The sequence below is a fragment of the Sparus aurata genome, chromosome 19, assembly GCF_900880675.1.
Source record: "Sparus aurata chromosome 19, fSpaAur1.1, whole genome shotgun sequence".
Classification (NCBI taxonomy): domain Eukaryota; kingdom Metazoa; phylum Chordata; class Actinopteri; order Spariformes; family Sparidae; genus Sparus; species Sparus aurata.
The window spans coordinates 358155-383303 of NC_044205.1; the positions used below are offsets into that span (position 1 = coordinate 358155).

The 25149-nt window shown below is 42.9% G+C and overlaps 1 protein-coding gene across 2 annotated transcripts in view; it reads right to left on the minus strand.

Annotated features, from left to right (window-relative positions):
- The window catches only part of pde1ca (phosphodiesterase 1C, calmodulin-dependent a), a 227500-nt gene that overhangs the window by 147556 nt on the left and 54795 nt on the right, over positions 1–25149 (minus strand). For both annotated transcript variants that reach the window (XM_030398475.1, XM_030398474.1), the window contains exons 2-4: positions 13625–13675; positions 13335–13494; positions 8247–8360 (exon numbers count right to left, since the gene is read on the minus strand). In XM_030398475.1, coding sequence (XP_030254335.1) covers positions 8247–8360; positions 13335–13494; positions 13625–13675 — 325 coding nt within the window. The remainder of the gene's footprint in view (positions 1–8246; positions 8361–13334; positions 13495–13624; positions 13676–25149) is intronic.

The following is a 25149-nucleotide window of genomic DNA, read 5'->3' on the forward strand; positions in this document are numbered from 1 at the left end:
GGCAGTGGGCGCCATGACATTTGCCCTTGATGTTGTAGGCTGCTTGTGCCGATGATGAAAATCCTGATTGGAGTTGGAGGGTCCTGAAATCCATCTGTGCGCTCTCTCTGGAGTGGAGTGATGACGAGAGGTGGTAGCAGAACTCTAGAGTCATTCAATCTGGCTGAGGATCTATGTCTCTCCTTTGGCTGCTGCTCTTTCTGTTGTCTTTGAGCTTTCTGTTGTCTTTGCACTGTAGTATTTGATTGTACTGTCCCTTTAACAGGAGCGTTGACGTCACGTCGTGTTGGGGTGCGAGTGATGATGTCACCCAGAAGAGCGCTGGTGTTGACGGAACAAGCCAAAATGTGTGTGGAGAAAAGTTTGACTTTATGTCCGTTCGGTGAAACAGAATTCCTTTGTCTTTTCAAGTTTTCTGGAGAGTTGCTACTGTCCAATTGGTTATTTTTTAAGATGAAGGCCAGTCGGGGGATCTCACCGGAGCGTGGTGACACTGCGACTGGCGAGTTGTTCTGCTGGTGTTGTCGGAATGATGGCAAGAGACTTCGTCTCTCGAGGGCGAAAGAGTTGGTGAACTGCAGCGACAGCGACTTTCTGTTCCGGAATTTCCTCGTCCTCTCTTTGCTGCGTAAGGAGGTGGGCTGGGAGACACGAAGGAGTCATTGGGCGAACTATGGTAATCTTGGATGTTTAAGAGAGATGAGATTACTTACTAGTGAATAGTATGTTGTAAGCCCTAAGGAGGTCCATTCCTTGAATCGACTAGGTGTAAATTGTGGGTCATAAGCAAACCATTTCAAGATTTCAAATGTCTTTTTTAAATTGAACTGTTTCAATACATCACTCAAAAGCTTTAATGAATTAGTGATCCGTGGATTATCTTGATCAGTAAGGTGTTTTTGTAGTAATGGATCTCCAATCAACGCAGTGACTGGAAATACTTTTCCCATTGTTCAATATTTTTCCATCTTGTAACTAGGAGTACACCAGCCTATTAAAGGCCTAAGTTGGGCTGCCTTGTAATAGTCTTTTAGAATAGGAAGAGCTAGTCCTCCTTTTTCTTTTGATAGCTGGAGTATCTTATATCGTATCCTAGGTTTTTTTCCAGCCCATATGTATCTAGAAATTAATCTGTCCCATTCTTGCAATTGTTTTTCTGGTGCTTCTAAGGGTAATGACTGAAAAATGTATAAAACCTTTTGCGGAATGTTCATCTTAATGGATTCAATACGTGGGCTGAGGCTTAGATATGGTATCAGGCTCCACCTGTGAATATCTCCTTAATTTCCTTAATAAGGGGTTTATAATTGATTTCTGCTATTCTTGACAGATCTTTAGGTATATGAATTCCTAGATATTTTATAGATTTTACATTCCAGTTTAGCTGATATTCCTGACGGAGATCAGTAGGAGGATTGTAATCAAACCTAAGAATCTGTGTTTTTGAACATTTAATTTATAACCTGAGAAAGAGCCATATTCATTTAAACATGTCATTAATGCTGGCAAGGATCGTGTTGGATTACATAGATATACTAATACGTCGTCTGTAAATAACGCCAGTTTCTGATCATCTACCATTTTTATCCCCTCAATTGCTTCATTTTGTCTTATTCCTTGAGCTAAAGGCTCAATAAAAATAGCAAAGAGAAGAGGGCTCAGTGGGCAACCTTGTCTCGTTGATTGTTCAAGTATAAATGATTCTGAGAGTTCTCCATTAATCTTCAGCCGTGCTGATGGGTTTTTGTATAGTGTTTCTATTGTTTGTATTATTGTCTCATTAAAGCCACATTTTTCCATTACCTTGAATAGGAAGGTCCATCTCACAGAATCAAAGGCTTTTTCCGCATCTAAGCTCACTATCATAGCCTGGAGATTGTTTTGGGTGGTATTTCTGTTAATCTGTAGTGTACGTCTTATATTGTCTTGGGTTTGTCTACTTTGAATGAACTCTGTTTGATCCAAATGTATGATCTGTGGCAGAATCTTGTCAAATCTTTTAGCAAAGATAGAAGTGAACAACTTGTTATCTAGGTTTAGTACACTAATTGGCCTGTAATTAGTGCATTCTGATTTATCCTTTCCTGGTTTTGGAATAACCGATATTATCGCTTCCCTCCAGGAAATTGGAGTCTCTTTTGTCTGCAAAACCCAATTAAATGTTTTCACTAAAATAGGTGTCAATACATCTCTTAGAGTTTTGTACCATTGTGCTGTGTATCCATCAGGACCTGGGGATCTATTTGTTTTCTGTCTTGTTATGGCGTTTTTGACTTCTTCTGTTGTTATCGCTGACATTAATGTATTATTTTGAGTTTCAGAAAGGACTGGCAGATTCACTGATTTCAAAAAATCATCCATTTTGCTGTCGTTATCTACCTGTAGTTGAGTGTATAGTTTTTCATAAAAAAGTTTAAAGCAACTTTTAATATTATCAATGTCATGGTGTGTATGTTTAGTCACAGGGTCCTTTATGGAATAAACTGTTATCTGCTGTTATCTACACCTTTTGTAGCTGGAAATACAGTCATTATTTTGAGTTATTAAAAAAAAACACACACACACAAATGCTTGATCAAGGGCCGGCACGGCCCGGCCCGGCCCGAGGATATTGACGGGAAATATCGGCCCGGGTCAGGGTCGGGCTGGGGCAGAGAATCTAAACTCTACTTACACTCTCTGGCAGGCACGTAATGCTGGATGAGAGCACCTGTTGTCGGCGGGATGGTCGCAGGCGGGCACATAATGCCGGCGGCAGAGATGAGAGCATGCGCTGTCGGCGGGATGGGAGGATGTAAGCCAGGGACGGAGAGGGTCGGTTCAGCCCCACTGACCAGCATCAACGAACTCTTCAGATATCCAGACTTTACCTGGTGACAGTGGCTGTAACTATCTGGGGTAAATTGGACACTGCAGAGACGGGTGTTGGTTTTGATTTTTAACTCTCCGCAGTAGCTCCTCTTGACAAAATCGATCCACCGTTTCCTTATGTTGTCCTCCTTAGGAAACTTAAATAAGCTAACGGCGCCGTTACTCTGCACACTGTGGCATCCAGGAAAGATGCATGAGCGATGTGGAGGAGACATGACTGTTTAGCTGACTGGTTGACTGGTTAGCTAGCTGCAAACTATGTAAGAGATGCTATCCAAGACTGATGAGCGAGCGGAAAAACCACCGAGGCTAATGCGCTGAATTTATTTATACCACTTCCGCAGCAGGGCGAGGTTTATGCAAATCATGGCCGCTTTACGTAACGCGGTTTAGTGACATATACACTGGGCAGTGGTCTGATATATCCATACATCCTATGTGGCATTTTTCAACCCTCTGTTTTTCCTTCTTAAACATCAGGAAATAGTCGATTCTTGAGTATGTCGAGTGTGGGGAGGAGAAGTAAGTATAATCCTTAGTTGTCAAGTTATTTTCTCTCCATACATCAACTATATCTAATTCTGCCATTAAGGTGCGTGTTTTTTTTAGCAATATTCTTGGGTTTGTAAATTCTTGTGCCAGAGGAGTCCATATTTGTGTTTAAAATTAAATTGAAGTTTCCTCCACAAATTGTTATTCCCTCTGATTCCATCATTATTTTGTCAAATATTTGTTGATAGAATTCCCACCCTGACCCTAGTGGTGCATATACATCAGGGGTACTCAAATACAAATCTTAAAGGGCCACAAAGATTTTAGATTTAGAGGAAATGTCTCTTCAAAATTCCTATGCCTCGTCTCATAATGCTGTTTCAAATTGGAAATCTTCATCACAGTTTTTCCTGGCATATTGTAACGCACCTTGTGGACTGTGGCGCAATGACTCTTGGGTATTCTGTTGGTGTAGGTGTAATTATGGTTCATGAATGTGTTTGTGAATAAGATGATATGTAAGATGGTTGTGGGTTAATTCACGTCATTTGTTCTGTGATTAAATGGTGTTGAGTTTTAACAAGGATCATAAAAATTTTGGCACCATGAGTGAAAGGGTGTTTGCCGGGAGAAACTCCCCGTCCGTTACATTTGTTGTGAAAATAAATTATGAGACTATCTGAAACATGTTAAACTACGTAAGGCTAAGTATTTGTTACCGCTGCACTGTTGGATCCATGGGTGTTGTCCTGGTTGGAGGGAGAATGAATGCAAATTTTAAGTTCCTAATGCTCTTAGTTGCCGATGAATACGTGAACTGCTCCGAAAACAAAAGTGAAAGTTAAAAGTTGTGCTCGCAACGGTGAGTGACCCAGCTGTCTGTGTATCGTTAGCATGGAGACAAGTCCCTGCGTACACGTGCTTACCCAACTAAAACACATGGTGAAGGAAGAACAGTTCGGGGGCCACAAACAGGAGGCCGGCGGGCCGGATGCGGCCCGGGGCCGCTATTGAGGACTGCTGATATACATTATACAAAGTTGTTAAAACACCATCAATCTTGCCCTTAATCAAATTAAATGTACCTTCCTTGTTTGTTATTTGTGTTAGATGTTCATAAACAATATTCACTGAAATCAAAATGGACACACCTCTGTTGTGTTTTGATGTATTCGGGGATGAGAATACATGCTTAAAACCTTTCCCCTTAAGTTTATTGTGTTCTATTTCTGTGAGATGTTTCTCCTGTAGGAAAGCTATATCTGTTTTCTCTCTCTGTAATTTAGTTAAAATTTTGATCCTCCCATTAACATTCAGAGTAATTATTTTCACTATTTGCCTGACGGAGTAAAGTAACTTAAAACCTCCCCATGTACTGTACTTCCTTCAATTATCGTTGCAGTTGTATTTAGGTCTTCAGAACAAAAACAAAAGGGACAGAACAATTTCCCAACAGAAATATGAACAAGAACAGTCTCTTCCGTGGGTAGGAAAAACATTATTCCCTTTTGAGTCCCTGTTGGTGGGTAGGGGGTTATTCCTTCCCCCCCCAGGGGTGGAGTGATCTCTTCCATTCCTCCTAGACATGTCCAACATTAGTCTAAATGTAATCCAGCCAGTCGGATGCATTATTCTTTACATTTAGTAGTGGCCAAGCAGTTTTGTAAGGTTAGAGAGGGCTATATTTTAGAAGGGTCTGTAAGAAGAAGGCAGAAAATAAAGAAAGAAAAAATGCAAACCCTGCATCTTAAAAACTAAATGTATTATAGATTAAAAATGGAACATTACATGTTGTGTCCTTGTGTGTCTTTCACACCAATCATTTCCTTCACCTTCACTCCTGCAGCCTCTCCCTCACACGTGTTGCCGTCTGGTTTCCGTCGTCTCTGGAAGCTACGCGTTGCCATGGAAACGCTTTCTGTTTACATTCCTCCATGTTCATGTCTGATAGGACCCTCGGAGTCTCCACTTCTATCCCGTGTGCCCTCAGGGTGAGTGCCGCCTCCCGGACGCTCTCGTAGGTCCGGGTTCCACTGCTCCAGTGAATGCGGATTCTTGCGAGAGGGGTCTGAAATTGTATTTCTTTTTCTTTTAAAGCCTTCTTGATTTCTTTATAGGCTCGGTGCCTAATCATTACTTCGTTTGAGTAATCGTGGTAAAAAAAATCTGCTTTTCACCCACACACACTTTCTTTTTCCATGCTGACTTTAACACCATCTGTTTGATTTCGAATCGTAGAAAGTTCACGATAACAGACCTTGGTGAAGAGTTTGGGTCGGGTTTCGCAACTAGTGCTCTGTGTGCTCTCTGGATCTCTAAGTTGACGCCATCTGGCAGGGTGAGTTCGGTGGTGAGCAGATTGTTGACAAAATCCACCACTGAAGTGCCTTCTGTATTTTCTGTTATCCCGTAGAGCCGTATGTTGTTTCTCCTGGATCTATTCTCTAAATCGGTTAGTTTTCCTTACTGTGTTGATTAACCCTCCTGTTACCTTCATTTGTCAGGAACAGCAATGATGTTCCCGGGTGCATGTTTAATTATCCAAAAGATGTCCAAAACCCAAAAAATCCTAATAAGCATTGTTAATATTTCATTACTAACTCCATTACTAACTATTCTATCAATATTTAGTGCAATGGTGTTCCTTACCTCTCACAGGTAATGGTTCAATTAGGATAATTCACTCGCGTTTCATAAAAAAAATACATGTTCAAACTTTTTTTTAATGTTTCACCACTTTATAACTTTTAAAAGACCAACCTATAAAACACAATAGTTTTACATAACATTGAAACATAACATTTAAATTTTGTTTTACATACATGCACTGTTTGTGAACCAGAATGAACAAAATAACAAGCAATAGCAATATGAAAAAAGTGTGTGTGTGTGTGTATGGTGTCTGTCTGTCTGTACATCTACACAGCACATGAGTGACATGTCATCACACTGTGCTTTGTGCAAATGAATTTTGCACATTTCGCACAGGTCATGCTTGTTTTGACATCATCAGATGGCCTGCAGACCTGGCACCTCTTCCTCTTCATTTTCCCCCACCAGCAACCTAGAAACAAGAGGACCATGATTACTTTACTATGATGACAGCTACTACTTTTTGCTGATCCCAAGACACAACACGCTCTCATACACTTATACACACAAATGCACACACGTACACACACACACACTTACTTACCTCACGCACTGGTGTACTAGGTGCGGTCCTCTCCTGGATCTCCCTCACTGTGGCTGCAGCGGTTGGGGTCCTTGGCAGGTGCTGCCTTCATTGGATGTGCAGTGTCACAAGCGCCTTCCCCAGCTCCTCATGAAAGATGCGCCTCTTGTACAGCTTTGACACATTCCACTCAGGAAAGATCTCAGTCCAGATGACAAACGCATTGTAGGATGATACATCGATCATGTAATCAAAGATGACCAATGGCCAGCGCACAGTCATTCGCTTGGTGCTGTAGGACCCTGTTACTGTGTCCAAGTTGTCAACCCCCCTTTGGTGGCGTTGTAATCCAGGATCATGCTTGGTTTCTGGTCCTCTCTTGTGCTGATTTCAGCAGTTTTGTGCAGAGTGCTCATGAGCACAACTACACTTTCTCACACTCGCACCTGCAGTTTCTCACACTCTCGTTGGGAGAATAGGGAAAAAGAGGGGATGGGGGAATTTGTGTGTGTGTGTGTGTGTGTGTGTTTGCGTGTGTGTGTGTCTGTGTCTGTGTGTGATTGGGGTGAAATATGTCTCACAGTTGCAAATAAAGAAATAGTCTGGTATTTGTGACACCCTTTTACCTCCAGTTTGACTGCTGGGTCAAATTGACCCGAACAGTATCTATGTGATATAAACATGCAGGGGGTGGTTGCAAATATGTGAGATGAACCATTTTCATGTATATGTTGATTACACTAATTAAGGCAAGCAGAAGAAGTTTCATACTGAAAAAATACTTTTAACTATTTTCCCTAGATCTTCAAACTTTAAAACGGGTCAATTTGACCCGTAACATAACAGGAGGGTTAAGAAGCAACAGGAGGGCAGCGTCTTTAGCTACCGGGCCGCTTGCCTCTAGATCTGATATGTGCGTTTCAGCTTCGCTGATAGCCTCACCTTGGGCTTGTAGAGTAGTGGCAGTTTCGGCTAGCTTCTGGCTAATATCCTGTTTGAATGTAGTTAACTCTTCTATTACGTCTCTCTTTTGCATCTCGCGTTTGAATTCCCGCAGGTCTCTGGATACAGATGTTAATTCTTGAAGTATGTCACTAGCTTGAGTTTTGTCAGCTAGCAGCATCTTGTCGCCATTTTCTTCCACCTCGGAGTCCTCTGAGACCAGTAAGGGTTGTAACGCCGGTTGCGTTATATTCCCTGCTTTCTGTGCACCTTTTTGTCCTTTGTTTGTCTTTGCTCCTTTCATGGTGACGAAACACAACCTCTGAAGTATTAATATCTCGAGTGTTATTTAGTTTTGCAGCCGACTGGTGTGGAGCTACTGTCTACTGCTGCATTCCACAATGTTGCCTTAACCGGAAGTCAGAAACCATTTTTAAGCCCCTCATCTGAGCATCGTAGCTTCTATATATAATTTCATTATGGAACCACATGTTGTATAATGACTGATAAATTACCTTGTGCCTTGTAAAATCTTGCTTTATAGTTCATCTGCACTACCTTGTTCACACTTGTTTGATCAGAGTTTGGTGAAAGGGCCCTCTCGATACAAGAGAGTGAGCAGAGCACTATATTCTTTGTTTCTGTGGGTGCACAGTCACAAAATTGTGGAAAAGTACTCATAAGCACTCACTTAAGTGGAGGACTAACACATTATTTCTTGTTATGGTAATTCCATAAAGGCACAACTGAATTGAAAACTCCTTGCCTGGTTTCCTCTATGTATAGAGATTCAAGGACTGAGGCAGCATACTCCAGGTTTTTCTTCAGGTCCACCACAGATGCCTCCCCCTTCTCCAGCTGCTTTATAAGGCATCGCAACCTGCAACACACCAACCACATCAAGATCAACATCACCACTTCATCTTAACAATGCCAGAGTTTTTGTTTAGGGTGTAAAATTGGAAGTAAGTGAAAAAAGGAAACACACAGCTTGTTACACCGTTACAACTGTCCCTTACGTTGAGACAATGGCTTTAAACTTTGATTGTTCATCCATAACTTATTCCTCATGTTTAAAACTTTTAAAATTTGTATTTTACCATTCCACATGTTGCTGAATAATACCGTAACATGTCCATAGGTCCACAATATTTAAATTATTCCTTAATCAGTACTTGATCTTAAATATAAATATCAAATATAAAATATTAATAATATATTTTTTTGATCTCACAGCAGATGTTCTTCAGATCAGTTCTTCCAGATGACTTGACATAATTGTTTCTCATCTGCAGTAGAAGAGCATTGCTACATTTTTGTTATTTCTACTTTTTTTCCTATACTGTTAATTTACACTGCTCAAAAACATTAACCCTCTAAAGTCGACGGACGCGCCAGTGCATCGAAATCCAATTACTGATTTAAGATGATGTAGCAGCAACACGCAGCCTCGCTGAGTCTGCATTTCACGTTGTGTCGAAAGTGTGGACGTTAAACTATATACAAGTTTTTAAATTGTGTTGATAGGCCAAGGAAAACCAGACTTGGGATAAATAATTTACACCATGCTTTTCCCTGAATATTGTCCATCGTTTGGTGCGCGTTCGGTGCAGGAAGAAATGGTAAATATGGACTATTCTAAGGAAAGTGCTTGCAAAAAAACATGGACACCCCCTTTCCTATTGATGGAAAAATGCATTACATAAACCAATCAAAAAATTATATGGCAACACATGGTATTTACTGAGGTTACTGAGGAAGAGGGGAATGTTGTGGGAGTGATAGTGGCGAAAGAGAGACAGCGATAGCGATAGTGAGTTCTGAAATGTGGGGTTTATGGTTAGTGTGTTGTGGGTAGTGTGGTCGATTTTTTGTTTTATGTGTCAAAACAATGAAGTGACTACTGAATGTGGAGCGGGCAGTGCAGCTCTTCTTTGAGTTGGAAGGAGCTAAGGGAGACGCAGATGTTGAATATAAAGAGGACGCTGGACGAGAGGTTTTGCACTGAACTCTGTTTACTTTCAATCAAAATGGAACTTAAAACTTGAGACAACAACAGCTGCATACTATACATGCAGCGAGGCATTACCAAACAAACACAGATTCATTTGTCCTGAACGGACATAACATTTTCCCCTCTCTGGGGGGGATTCAAACATGAAAGGTAGACACAAAGTCCTTCAGGTGATCGGGCCGTGACTTGGCACGCACTGGCCGTGGAGAACACACAGCTGCAGGTGAGGCAAACAGTGGCGTGGGGGCTGGGGGCCGGGGCGGCACTGATGGTGATGGTGGCACTAGGTGTGATGACGTGGGAGTATCTTCAGACTGCGGCTGATCGAGGTATGGAGTCCTCCTGCTCCGCTCTGGGTGGCCTCATGTCCCCGCTGCTCCAAGTTGACGTTGCAGGAGGTGCTGGCACCTTCTGAAGGCAGCTAGCATGCCAGCGGGTGCCATCATCAAGGAGGTATGTGGCCGGGCCTAGTCGGCAAGCCACGTTCTGTGGAGTGGACCAAAATGATGCCATCTTGTTCTCCCTGTGCGGTCGGCGAGCTCTCACCCAGTCTGTCACCATGATATCAGGCACCCTGACCCTCTTTTTCTTGTCAAACCACTGTTTCATCTGCTTCTCTCACAAGGCATGCTGGGCATTCTTTTACAAGGGTCTCAATGTGTTTGTCTATGCCTGGCCACCACACCAGGTTGCGGCATCACTGTTTAAGCTTCACTATGCCCAGGTGACCGTCATGTGCCATGGCCAGCACACGGGCACGAAGAGCCCCCGGAATCATAGTGCAAAGCCCACGTGTCACACATGTGTCATTCCAATACAAGAGCTCCTGCTTGAACGGGAAAAGGCTAACAGCTCCTCTGGCAATTCCCTTGGCCATCCCTGACGAATGTAGGTGCAGAGCTGGGAGATGACTGGATCCTGCACTGAGGATTCCTTCAGGTCCTGCAGAGTGACCGTGGACTCGAGCGGCATGTGTAGCATGTGAATAATCTTACTTTCGATGTGGTTGAAGCTGGTGGGCGGGGCCTGGGCAGGAACTGAACGAGAGAGGAGGTCTGCAACGACAATACTGAGGCATGAACTTCATGTAGTATCCTGTTATGCCCAGGAATGAAGCGAGCTGGGCAGCCGAGGTTGGTTCGGGAACAGAGAGGATGGCCTCCACGTTGGATTGAAGGGGAGTGATGCCCTCAGTGGAAAGTCCGAAGCCTACATACCCGATAGCCGGCACTGAAAAAACACTTTGGCCTACCATTGAGGGTTAGTTCGTGCTTGGCTAGGGCTGCAAATACACTTTGCAGGCGGCCGTCATGGATAGCAGTAGAAGCACCATGTATCACCACATCATCAAGTTAAATGACAACACCTGGTATACCTGCCAGCACTGAGGTCATGACCTTTTGAAAGCAGGAGGGGGCAGAGCTAAGGCCAAACGGCATCCTCGTGTAGTGGAAAACACCGAGGTGGGTAATGAAGGCCGGCAGGTTTCTGCTTTTGGTGTGGAGAGGCACCTGGAGACAGCCCTCTCTGAGATCCAGTTTTGAAAAGACGGTGGAGCCGTGAAATTGTGCCGTGAACTCCTCAGACATGGATGGCGGAAATCCATGGTGATGCATCAACCGGCTCGATGATACCAGTATCCAGCAGCCGCTGCAGCTCAACAGATACGCCATCCCCCAAGGCCACTTGAATATGGCACAGTGGCTGGACAACCGGGGTCAAGGAGGGGTCAATGAGGGGTTGATGGGCGAAAGCAGACAGACAGCCTAGCCCTTCAAACAGTGATGCCTACTTCTGATGCAGTCCGGCAGCGACATACAATATGGCAGCCCCCCCTGTGTCGATGAGTGAAAATCCCAATGCCATGAACAGATCCAGTCCCATTAAATTCACCCCTCTGCGGGCCACATTGAAAACAAAGGAGGGCAAGACTCTAGTGCCATGGCTAACAGACACTGTAATGGACCCCACCAGGTCAATTTTTGAGTCACCATACCCATGTAGGCCAGCAGTGGGTGTGGACAGTGAACGGGAATGGAAGAACTTATGGTATGTACTGCCGTTCAGCAGGGAGACACTTGTGCCTGTGTCTAGCAGCAGGAGAATACACACGTCATTTATTTTCACTGTGCATGACTTGAACTGCATGGGCCCTGATGTTACATGGCAGATTATGGTGGGTGAACCACGGGGGGTGTGTCCATCCGATCTGGAGGGGGCAGAGCGGCACATTTTTGCAAAGTGATTTTTTTTTCCACAGTTACGACACGTTTGGTCATTAGCTGGACAGTTCTGGGCTCTGGTGGCATGTGTGCTTGATCCACAGTTACCGCAGGAAAGCTGCCTTTGAAGCTGAGGCGGCCCTTGTTATCTTGTGAAATGCATGACTGGGTCTGGGGTTGTGTCTGGTACCTCCAAACCTGCACTAGATGACTGCTGCTGCTGCTGCTCATGTGACTGTGCACTTATTTGTGCTGCTTGGATTAGTGATTAATCTGTCCGTGTTAATTTCGCTGCACATTCAGCTGCACTTTCGATGTGGAATGCAATGGCAACAGCCCTAGTCAATGTTAAATTGATTGCAAATTGATTAAATTGATTTAACATTGACTAGTTTCAAAAGACTGATGCCAGCGATTCCACGGTATCGTAGGCTCACCGGGAAGTGCGAGGAAAGGAGGTGGAGGAGGAAGAGAAAATTCAGCCATCCTCATCACCAAATGTTGAATATAAAGAGGACGCTGGACAAGAGGTATGGCACTTAACTCCATTTACTTTCGATCATAGCAAAATCTAAACTTCAGACAACAACAGCTGCATACTAAACATGCAGCGAGGCATTACCAAACGAACACCATTCATTCGTCCTCAACGGACATAACAGCGGAGCCTGAGGCAATACCTGCATTTTAATGTAAATAGTTGTATATAACTTTGTTGTTTGCTAAATTCGTATGTACGATTTTTGAAATGTAGTATTTATATTTGCATTCTAAGTTAAAAAAAGTGGTTTGTTAAACATGTTTTGACAGTAAAAAATCTAACTTTTTTCTATGTGATTTTAGGTGATTTTTATGTGTTCAAATAGACACCAAAAAAAAGGAAAGGTAAACAGTTTTTAAGGTGAAGTATAAAGGTAAAATCAATAGAATTCAAAAATGGACAATTATACCCTTGACCCCAGAGAGTTAAGGGAACACTTAATCGTCCCACTATAACAACAAGTCAGTTACACTAAAGGGATGTGTATCTGACCATTGAGGAGACACAGGTGCTTTATCATGCTTTCTCATCCATAAGTGTATTCACAAGAAGGTGTGCTGTGTCTCCCAGCCCAATCTCAAGCATGGAGGGGATACCAGGAGACTGGCCATTACACAAGGAGAGCTGGACATATAATGGCATGAACCCAGCAGGACAAATATCTGCTCCTCTGTTTGAGGAAGGCAGGAGGAGCATTGTTTTTGTTTTTGATGTTAACTAAATTTAAAGTATTCATATGTATTCTTAAAACAGGAATAAGCTGTAAATTATAATTACATAGGCAACTGTGGGGAAAAAAAGTTAAATAAATGTTAAATAAAAAAACAGCAATGTACTGGAATATAGTGTAAATGCCGTAAAAGGAGATTACAGTAAGAAAATTGTAAAATTAACAACAAAATAATGGCAACCTTGCAGCCAATTCTTTGCTGTTAATTCACAGTATAAATATTTTACATTGAGATACAGTGATATAGTGTAAATAATGGTAAGGAGAAATAAAGGCCTGTATATTTTCGTACTTCATGCTCCTTGAGGAGTTTCTGCATATGTGTTTTTGCTGTGTGCATGTGTGACCTGATAGCAGTCTTCTCCATGGCCTCAGGTTCAACAGGGTTTGGTAGCTCATCAGCTAGAATCTCTTCGGTACTCCGAGGGTCGAGACAAATTCCTTTGTGATCACCAATGCCAGTGCAGGTTGTGACAGCAGTGCATAGTGCATTCTGTGACCTGGAGCCTGGACAATTTTCATACCAACAGCCATCTTTAACCCACCATTACATCACATCTTCTTCCATTACAAATGTCATGATAACTGAATTTCCGAAGTTGAATTTTGTGAAAATGGTTAACTTTAATGAACTTACGTGCAAAGCGGGCAAGTGGATGGTGCTTGCTTTCCCCCGCCTCATTGGCAACTATAAAGAGAAGAATTGAAATTTTTATTGTTTTACATGGTCCTTGGTAATATAAATACGTTTGTTTTTGTTTTTCTTAATTTTAATTACAAAGATGTACAAACATAACACAAACACAATACGACAAACTACAGCAGGCAAGTTGTGAAGAACCTGTGGTTGTAAATGCTGGCTTTTGAAAAGCTGATGCCAAATGCAAATTGCAGGTTTTAAACTTTGAATATTATCAATGATGTTTGAATAATGTAGAAAATGTTCAGGTTTCTTGAAAAGTTCATTGCTGGCTGTAAAAACTTTGAATACTGCTGAAAATATCTAAACAATTTGGAATATTTGATGATTTTGAAAAAGCTGACGGTAAATGTGCATTGCTGGCTTTAATAACTTTGAACAATGCCCAGAATATATTTTGAAATGTAGGGGAAAATTAGGGTTTGTTGAAAAGTGAAGGACAAATTGGTATAGAGCTACTGGAGCTATAGAGATTATCAATAGTGATGAGCCAAACTGCAACGCTCGCTTGAATTTTTGTTGAGAGGCAGCAAATGGAGTATGAAGAGATTTTACAATGAGAATCAGTCCAATACTCTAAATGGGACTGAAAAGTTTAATATGTCATAATGTATCAAAGCTTAGGAACATTTAACTATTTAAATTGAGTTTCTGGCTGGGAGAGAGTCATGCTATGCTGGTTGGAGGTGAAGTCTGAACAAATGAGTCTTGAGTCTTTTGCGGAAGATGGAGAGTGATTCCGCTGTCGTGATTGGTCGGAAGTTCGTTCCAACACTGAGGTGCCATGAAACGTGTGGCCAAGTCAGTGCCCTGTGTGTGTGTCGTCTGTCTCTGCCTTGCTCTGCCTGCCTGAGCTCAGGTGCGGGCAATTACCTGAGCAGGTAAAGGAGGCAGCAGCAGGTGGCTTTCTCTCTCTCTCATTACAGGTGTGGTGCCAGAGGAGGGAGGCCACGCTGGCCGTACAGTCTTTGGCAGTTTTGCCCTTTGCTCTTGATTTGAGTTTGGGTTCAGTTCCCTGGCCTGTAAGAGCGTCAGGGCTTTGCTGTTTTAATTTGGGCTTGAGCTCCTGTTTTCGTACCTTAAAAGGTTAGTTGTTTTGGTTAGGCAGCTTTAGTCAGGATGATCCCCCGGATGTGACGGTCGTGGCTTGCTGGTCTAGGGTCTCTTCCCTCTTTTTTTTAGTTTAGCCAAGAACTCCTGCCCATTTCTTCTGTTTAGTTATTTTTTTCCTCTTGGGTCTGGTTGTGTTCGGCTATGGCCACAGTCAATTAAAACATTATAATTGACTGTTCTGAGTCGACGACCTTCATATGTTACTGGCCTCTTTTTGTTCGAGTCTTTGTTTTCGTTTACTTCGGGGCCGTATCATGCCAAAACAGAGAAGAGTCTCGACTTTGCTGAGCATGCTTTGTTACGATGTAGATGATGTCCAGTAATGCCTGTCTGTTGTATGTTAGCAGCGTGTGGCATGTGTGCACTGCAGAGAAAGCAAAAAATAGACCAAAAAGACACACTCATCCATACTAATTTGGTTGGTTACTTTGTTTATTCATTTTGAGCTAAACAGTTTCTTTATTGAAGTGTCTGTGGTTGGCATCCCTTTTTGTGGCCGGCTTTGAGCCAGTCAGTAGCAATATACACACCTGAACAAAATCTTAAGACCATATTTTGCACTGGTGGACCGTAACCAGGTTGTAAGTAGAGCTTCAAAATGCAAAAAGAAGAAACAGGATCAAGAGAAAAGACATAAAGTAGACAATTATTGAAAACTGCATTTAAACTCAAATAGGCTGTTCATCAGCTGATCAAAAGTTTAAAACTATAGTCTTGATGTCAAAATCCGCACTAAAATCTGGCTTTCATGTAATTTTCTGTCAGACATTCACACTTTCATGACCTCCTGATGGCTAAGGCTAAAAGGCTTTCTGTCTTTGAACATGGCAGGATTGTTGAGCTGCACAAGCAAGGCCTCTTGCAACGTGCCATCACTGCTGAGGTTGAATGCAGTAAGATAGTTATTTTACATATCTTAAATGATCCTAAGTGTTATGGGTCAAAAAAGTCAAGTGGTAGACCCATAACAATTTCACCTGCACTCAGCCAGAGGATCCAACGGCTGTCCATAAAGACACAGGCCAATCATTGACCGAATGACAGCCCTTACTGATGCTGACTGCAGCCAAATAACCTACATCTGCGAGAGTAGGCCTTAATGAACCAAAAAAACATCTTCAAAGTCCAAGTTTTCCCATGCCACAAACTTGCCCCTGACTTCGCAAAGGAGAACAAAACATGAGACATTGAAAGATGGAATTAAGTTTTATAATCTGGTGAGAATACATTTAACCTTGATGATCTTGATGGCTTCCTACGTTATTGGCATGACAAGGAGCTCCCACTGGAGATGTTTTCTATGTGTCACAGTAGAGGAGCTCCATCATGATCTGGGTTAATTTTTCCTTCAGTGGAACAATGTATGAATGATTGAAGCTTCAGTTTGTGCAGGGGTGTCAAACAGCGGCTGGCTATGTGGAGATGTTGCAGCGGCATCTCTCTTGACTGAGCGCTGTAGGAATACACGTGTGTTCATGCCTCTTCTTTGAACTGTGAATTAAAACCTTTGTTTTTCTACAAAATTAACATTCCCTTTTCTTGAGCTCTGACCCCTGTGGAGCCCTCGTACAGGCGCCAGATAGTCTCCGTTACCTCCATTTGGCCAGAAGAACCTTATTTTCCTTTCTAATAGATGCGTCATCTGGGACATTTCACAGATACTGTTTCCTCTATCCCACCCATCTGGGAGGAAGAACTGGTGGCTGTATAACTGTATATACCACTGCTCCCCTAGGCAGCATCACATCTTTCTTTTAACCCTTAGGAGTTTGGGGTATAATTGGCCATTTTTGACTACTTTTGATTTTACCATTATATCTCACCTTAAAAACTATTTACCTTGCCTTGTTTGGTGTCATTATTTTCAGCACAACCTCACATGTGTAATTGAACAGTTATTTTTTTTCATTTTGACACACTGTATTAACACAATGGACTTAAAATCACAAAAAAAACATAAAATCTGAGTAGGAATAAGTTAGTTTTTTTGACTGTGAAAACCACAAATATGTTTAGCAAACCAACTTTATTACTTAGAATGCAAATACAAATTGTTGTTTGCTAAAATTGTGCATACGTTTTTGAGATTTACACTAAACACACTACACTAAACAATACATAACACACTAACTATACACTCCAAACACGCTAAATGTCACAAATCTCTTAACTCTCAAAACTCGCTGTCTCTATCACCATCACTGTCGGTGTCACTCTTTCGCCGCCGTCCCCCCCACAACTTCCCCCTGTTCCTCAGCAACCAAATCACGTTTTGCCACATAATTTTGTGATTGGTTGGTGTGGTGCCTTTTTCCACCAATAGGAACGTGTTTTTATTGCTTGCAAACACTTCCTGCTTGCTGACTCTTTCGTGAGAAAAGCCCATTTCTATCGTCTCTTCCTGCACCAAACGCATAGCCAACGTGACGGCAATGTTCACGAAAAAGCGTGGCTGACATTATTTATCATAACTTACTTGGCCTATCAACACAATTTAAAAACTGGTATATTTTTTGAAGGCCGCACCAACACATAAAGTCGGAACCGAGATTCACTCCGGCTTGCCGCTACGTCATCTTAAATCAGTCACGTGATTTGATCACGCCTGCGTGATCATCGACCCCTATGGGTTAAGGGTCAAGCTAGGTTCAATTGATCATAATTGAATCCACAGATGCAAAACATCAAAAGAATGAAGAAATGTCCTTTTAAAATAATTTGCTGTAAAAAAAAAACATACTCTGCATATGTATTTGAAAATGTAAGTAAAGGTTTGAAAATGTTGTGTATTTCATGGAGCCACAGTGCCCTCCAGTGGTGAGCCCTGATTCTTGGACAAGTAGGAAAATCATCTCTCTATAAAAGCAAGGAATCTCTGTCTGTCTGTCTGTGTGTGTGTGTGTGTGTGTGTGTGTGTGTGTGTGTGTGTTCCTCAAATATCTCTGCGGACCAGGATTAGACTGACCTGAGACTTACAACATGGCTGCTGCGTGGTTCAATGGTGTGCGACTTCGCATTTGTTTGGACTGCAATGATACTGTTAATAAATTATTTCATAAATGCTTTACAAATTCGCGAGCATAGTCCACCGGAGCCACCACAGTCACATGTGCACCAGAGCCAATCACTGCAGAGCCCACCGCGACCCCCCACCTTAAGAAACAAGCAGATTTATACCTTCAGCGGCGCAAGCTGGACCGGGATTTTGCCAGCGGTTCGGTCCCGTTTTGTTCCTTGCATCTAAACTGACTGTTGTGTATTAATGAGACTAAACGAGTCCGGACCGAGTCTGTTTGGGTCTGAGGAGATCCGGAGACGCGCGGACATCAAAGTGGAATCGGAATCTGTGGATGTTCGTGTGTAGCTAGCTGCTAGCCGCTCGCCCACCTACACGGCCCACCTCCCGAGGTGACGGACCGGACGCACCGGCACGTCCAAAACCGGATTTAGGGTAAATAATGTCTGCCACGCTTTGTCGCAAACATTGCCATCACGTTTGCTTTGTGTCTGGTGCAGGAAGAAACGGTAAAAACAGGCTTTTGTCACGAAAGTGTCCAAGCAGCAAGTTTGGTTGTTGAGGAACAGGAAGTTGTGGGAGGGACGTAGGCGGATGAATGACAGGCAACGACGGTTGGTGTAGAGACAGCGATATTGAGGGTTGAGAGATTTGTGACATTTAGCGTGTTTGGAGTGTATAGTTTGTGTGTTATGTAGTGTTTGGTGTAGTGTGTTTAGTGTGTAGTGGAGTCGTTTTTTTATTTAATGAGTCAAAACAATTAGGAGACTGCTGAATGAGCATTGCCTGCATTTAAATGTAAATAGTTACATATAACTTTGTAAATTTTTACAATGTATGCACATATTTAGCAAACAATTTATATTTACATCATAAGTAATAAAAAATGGTTAAACATATTTGTGGTTTTCACAGTAAAAATATCTAACTTTTTCTACTCGGATTTTATGTTGTTTTTTTTTGTGATTTTAGGTCCATTGTGTTAATACAGTATGTCAAAATAAAAAAAATAACTGTACAGTCACACATATGAGGTTGTGCTGAAAATAATGACACCAAGTAAATCATGTTCAAGGTGAAATATAATGGCAAAATCAAAAATATTCAAAAACGGCCAATTATACCCTGGAATATCGGATTTCACCACAAACCTTAATATCCCTGACGTCCCACCTTTAAACATGGCCTCATTTGGCCATCCTTGAAAAAGCTACTTAGGGGCCGTCCAGACGGACGAAAACGATCTTTTTTTCTCCGTGTCCCTTAGCATCGTTTCAAGAATATTTGCGTCCACGCGGATCCACCGAAAACGCTGTAGTTCATATTCCAGGCCTATAGGTGGCGCTTGACATTCACCAAAAACGCAGAAAGCTTGAGCGCTGTAACCAAACAGACAGTAGACGGAAAAACCGAACACAACAAGAAGAAGATAAAAATGGCGAGTACAAGGAAACCAGAATCGTTTGTGTGGACCGATAATGAGGTCGAACTGCTGCTGTAACTCACACTCAACTACAAGGCGAGTAAGTTGCAAGAAAGGCTTAATATCCTCTGCGGCACGAACACGAGCATGTAGTCTGCCATTGTTGTTGCTGTTGTCATGAGACGTCGCAGGGTGGGGCGATGGCGTCATCGTTTTGTAAAGTCGTCCGCCGTCGTCGCCGTCCACACGAGAATGGGAGGGCTGCGTTTTCGGATTTCTCCACCCTGAGACCCGTTTTCAAAAAAGTGTGTTTTCAGGCGCTGTGTTTTCAGGATCCGTATGGACGGTCGGCCAAAACGACGCAATACATGTGCGTTTTCGCAAAAGAGCGTTGTCGTCTGGACGGGGCCTTAACCTCCCACTTTTCTGTAGGAATAAATTTTTCTTACGGGCACTGCACTAGTTTTTATAACTCATTGATCCCTGTTACCAATCAATGTTTAAAGTATTCCCTATTGTAATAAGTGTCAGGCTAGAACTGAAAAATTAATGCTATAAGTAACTGGTTCTACAATATAATCAAGTGTGTTCGAAGTGTTTTTAACCAAGTATTCATTTTTGAATGTTAATGATTTAATGATTCATGTAATTTGTGTTTAAAATGTTTGTTTGGTTTCAGTTAGTTTCTGTAAGTTTAGACTTTTATCTCCAGAAGATCTTTACTGCGGTTTAGTTTACATGTGTGTCCTGCTCGTCAGTGCTCTGTATTAGTTAGATACAAGTACTAAGTACTAACTAAGTTAGATTACAAGTTACTTTATTAGTTACATTCAGCAGCTGCCGACAACACCCCCCGCCACCTCAATATAAAAACACTCAACCAGTTTTGCCAATACTCACTTTATTGGAAGTACATTTAATAGACATCATTTGTTACCTACAGCTGAAACAATAAACAATGTATCTCCTGACATTTTAAGTTGAACTTGAATACTATTTTCTGAAAAAAATACATGTTTTTACAAAACAGTCTTTCTTGACTTCACTTAACATAAATACTTGTTTTTATACAAAATAAAATAAAGCCAGTCTTTCTTGACCTGACATATTTAATTGTTAACACTGTAAAGGTAAAACTTACTATTTATAATCTACATTGTTTATAAATGTAACTATTACATTCTTTTTAGCATGTTTTATGAATGTTGAACCTGATGTTCACAGCATTAAAGCAGCAAGGAGTGGTTTTACAAAACAAATCAGTGTATAACACCAAATGTAGGCTGATATCATGCCTACTGTTGTTACTATGGCCTAAGTAACAACATGTTGTAATCGTATGTTATGAGTGAAACAGTGGAGTGGGGCGAGTAAACCAGTGATTGTACTTCATTAACTTCTCTAACCTCTTGTCAGAAAGTCTATTTCTTCTTGGCGTGAGCACCAAACCTCCCAGACTGAAAAGCCGCTCCACAGGAGCACTTGATGGGGTTGGAGTGTTATACTTCAAGAAAATGTTCTTTATATTTGAAAACTGAAAACTTTTCTGCCCAGAAGGTCTCCTTTGGCTCTGCCTCGAACGTGAAAAAAGTCCATCTCATTTGGCTGGCAAACATGGTGGGCACAATGACAGGGCTCTGCACTGCAGGAGCAGTTGTGCGGCACTCTGCTGTCAGAAGCTCCTTCACTTGCTCCCTCCTACCTTCATCTCTCAGCCATCAGAGTTTGAATTTTGGATAAGTGACAGATGCGAGAAGGGCATCTTTGTTGTCCAGCACACCGGCAACACGGGTCTGGATAGCCTGAAAAATATAATTGATATGTTTTTTGCAATGATAATGAATATTATGTTCCATGTTCATGACTAATGTGATGCAAGAAATTTTAACTAGCTTAAAGATGGAACATACCTGCACTATGGCATCTGGAAGGCCTTCAGTCATCCTGCAGAGAGCATATTTCACAGCCAGGGTCTTCTGCATCAGAACTTAAAGTGTGGGTAGTAAAGTCCCATAAGGACAGTCATCTTGTAAAATGTCCAGTGCTGCAGTCAGAGGCTTCATGGCAGTGCAGTACTCATGTAGGAACTGGTACTCTTTGTCTTTGAAGCACTTAACTCCCAGCTTGGTGCACAGAGTATTAAGCTCACTCATGGGGATTTCTGCAATTCTCTTTACAGCATCAAAAAAGAAATTCCACCTTGTGGATGTCGGTACCAGGAGCTTTCTTTTGTGATTTCCTCCACTGTTTCTGATGCAAGGGTAGATCTAGTTGATTTGCTCCGAAGAGCTGTGCATTTTGCTGTGCTGCTCCTATACACAGCCTTGCTCTCTGCATTGGAAGTTAAATTTTGCACATTTTTACATAGTTTTCAGACCTAATTCATCTTAATATTTTATTTATAAACCATTTGTGTTACCTTGTACCTAGTATTTGTCTGATTCTTTAAATTTTGTTTGATTTAATACTGTCTGTTTTCGTACATTTGGTGTTGCAGTTTATTTAAAAAAATAATAATAAAGCAGATTGTGTTTGCAGTAAACGATTAGTTTATTTTGTTACTTTTAATTGGCCTAGATGACATTCAGTATCCCACTTAGTACTATATGACTTTGAATATTAAGTGTTAATCAACCCCAGGCTGCTCTTGTAGATAGATAGATAGATAGATAGATAGATAGATAGATAGATAGATAGATAGATAGATAGATAGATAGATAGAATTACTTTAATGATCCCAGACTGGGAAATTATTTTGTTACAGCAGCAGAGGTTCTGCAAATAAAACACTTCGTACATAACATAAATAGAATCCAATATATACATAGTGTATATATACAGTGCACAGTGTGCTATAAACAATAAACAGTAATAATATATACAACAAAACAAAATATGCAAAATATACTATAACAATAATAATATATACAACAGAACAGTAGAGAGACCAGAGTTCTCTGTCAGGCAGGGGTGAGAGAGTTGTTGTATAAAGTGATGGCTTGTGGCAGGAAAGATTTCCTGTATCTGTTGCTACGACAGCGAAGCTGAAGCAGCCTTCCGGAGAAGGTGCTCCGCTGTCTGACCAGTGTGAGTTGGAGAGGGTGGAGAGGATTATCCATGATGGATAACAGTTTTTTCAGTGTCCTCCTCTCCACCACAGCCTCCAGAGTGTCCTGTTTGCAGCCAATCACAGAGCCAGCCTTCCTGATCAGTTTGTTGAGTCTGTTGGTGTCGCTGGCTCCGATGCTGCTTCCCCAACAAACCACAACAAAGAAAAGTACACTGGCCACCAGAGACTGATAAAAGATCTCCAACATCTTGCTGCACACGTTGAAGGATCTCAGCTTCCTCAGGAAGTAAAGTCTGCTCATCCCCTTCTTGTACACAGCTTCAGTGTTAGATCTCCAGTCCAGTCTGTGGTTGATGGTAACACCCAGGTACTTGTAATCCTCCACTGCCTCCACATCCCTTCCCAGAATGCACAGAGTGTCATGGTTATGTGTCTGGTTGTGCCTTATGTCTTGATTTCTATGCCCTTTGGTGTCTTGTCAGTCTGTCTTCTGTGTTTTTTCCCTTCCACCTTGCACATGTTTGTCTCCCTCTGTCTGCCAGTGTTATATCTCCTCTGTGCTTCCCCCTCGTTATTTCACCTGCCCTCTTCTCTCCTCCCTCTCCGCACCTGCTCCTCGTCTCCTCATCAGTGCCTGTGCACTTAAGTCTTTGTTCTCCACTCACTCCTTGTCAGTTCGTTGTGTGTGTGATTCCCCATGACCTCCCGTGTCTCCTCCTGTGTCCTCCTTGATGGTATGTTTTTGGATTTGGACTTTGTAGAATTTGTTTTGTTGCACTTGTTTAGCATTGTTATTTTGCTACTTTGTCTTTTGGTCCTTTTGACTCCTTTTAGTTTGTTCTCCTGGCCCTTTTTGTATCACCCAGCTTTGCTGAAATTAAAGCTCGCCTTTTGTTCACTTTAATCTTGCCTCCTGTGTGTCTGCGTTTGGGTCCACCCCTTTTAGTTTTCCCCAGTCGTGACACAGAGGTTGGAAAGCCGTCTTCCTCTGCTTCCTGAAATCTATCACCATCTCTCTGGTCTTGCTGATGTTCAGCCACAGGTGATTCTGTCCAGTCCACTCCACAAAGTTGTCTACCAGTGCCCTGTACTCCTCCTCCTGTCCCTCACTTATACACCGAGTCGTCAGAGAACTTTTGCAGGTGACACGACCCGGTGTTGTACTGAAAGTCAGTGGTGTATAAGGTGAACAGGAAAGGAGACAGTACAGTCCCCTGTGGAGCTCCTGTATCACTAACCATCAGACAGAACACTGCCCATACGGACAAACTGTGGCCTGCCTGTCAGGTAGTCAGTAATCCAGGAGATCATTGTGTCGTCTACACCCATCACCCACAGCTTCTCCCCCAGTAGCAGTGGCTGAATAGTGTTAAAGGCACTGGAGAAATCAAAGAATGTGATTCTCACAGTGCCTCCTCCACCATCCATGTGCGAATGGGCTCGTTGCAGCAGGTAGATGACAGCGTCATCAACTCCCAAGTGGGGCTGGTAAGCAAATTGCAGAGGGTCTAGCAGGGCTCTCACCTGCGGCCTCAGGTTGGCCAAAACCAGTCTCTCAAGCACCTTCATGACGTAAGATGTGAGGGCCACTGGTCGATAGTCATTGAGGTCTGATGGTGTCGACTTCTTTGGAACAGGAACCAGGCAGGAAGTCTTCCAAAGCACTGGTATTCTCTCCTGACCCAGGCGGAGGAGGAGGAGGAGAAGAAGGAATGGGGCAGCACAGGAGAGCTCACATCAGAGGAGTGAGGGAGGAGGGGAGGAAGCATTTGGGGCAGTGAGGGTGTGTGGGGGTCTGGAGGTGTCATGGAGACGACAGAAGGCTGTGAGCTGAACCAATTGAAGAATCTGTTCAGCTCGTTTGCCCTCTCCAGGCTGCCCGATGACTGTCTGCCGCTCACCTTACACCCAGTGATCTGCTTCATACCAGTCCACACATCCCTCACATTGTTCTGCAGGAGTTTGGCCTCCAGCTTCCTCCTGTAGGCGTCTTTACAGGCCCTCAGCATATCCCTGAGTTCATGCTGCACTCTCCTCAGTTCTTCCCTGTCTCCAGACCTGAACGCCCTCTTCTTCTTGTTAAGAAGAGCTTTCAGGTCATTGGTGATCCACGGCTTATTAGTAGGGAAGCAGCGTACAGTCCGGGTTGGCATGGTGGTGTGTTCACAGATGTATTCTGTGATGCAGTCGGTCATGCTGTCGAGATCCTCTCCATGTGGCTCAACAAGTGCATCCCAGTCTGTCGACTCAAAGCAGTCCTGTAGTGCGTCAGCAGCCTCACAGGCCAGCGCTGCATCAGCTGAAGGAGGAACGTACACACCGATGATGATGGCGGATGTGAACTCTCGGGGCAAATAATAAGGCCTCATCCCCACAGTCAACAGTTCAATGTCCATGGTACAGAGACGTTTCTTCACGTGAACATGTCTGGGATTACACCAACTTGTCAGTCACGTACAGTGCAATCCCTCCTCCTTTCTTCTTTCCGCTGCTTATCACGTCCCTGTCCGCCAAACAGTGCTGAAGCCGGGAATCGCCACGCTGTGGTCCGGGATGTGTGAGTGAAGCCATGTCTCCGTGAAACACAACACACTGCACTCACGATATTCCCTCTGAGCCTTTATCAGCGCGGCGAGCTCGTCCGTCTTGTTCCCCAGACCTCACGTTCCCCATGACGATCACCGGTACAGCCGGTCTGTGTCTCCTCTTCTTCACCCTCCGTTTCACTCCGGCTCTGCAGCCACTGCGTCTCCTCCACAGCTCCTTCAGGACCTCAGGCCTGGCTCCGGGTAGCAGTGCAGGTTCACACAGCGCAATCAGCTGGTCACGTGTGTAAATAA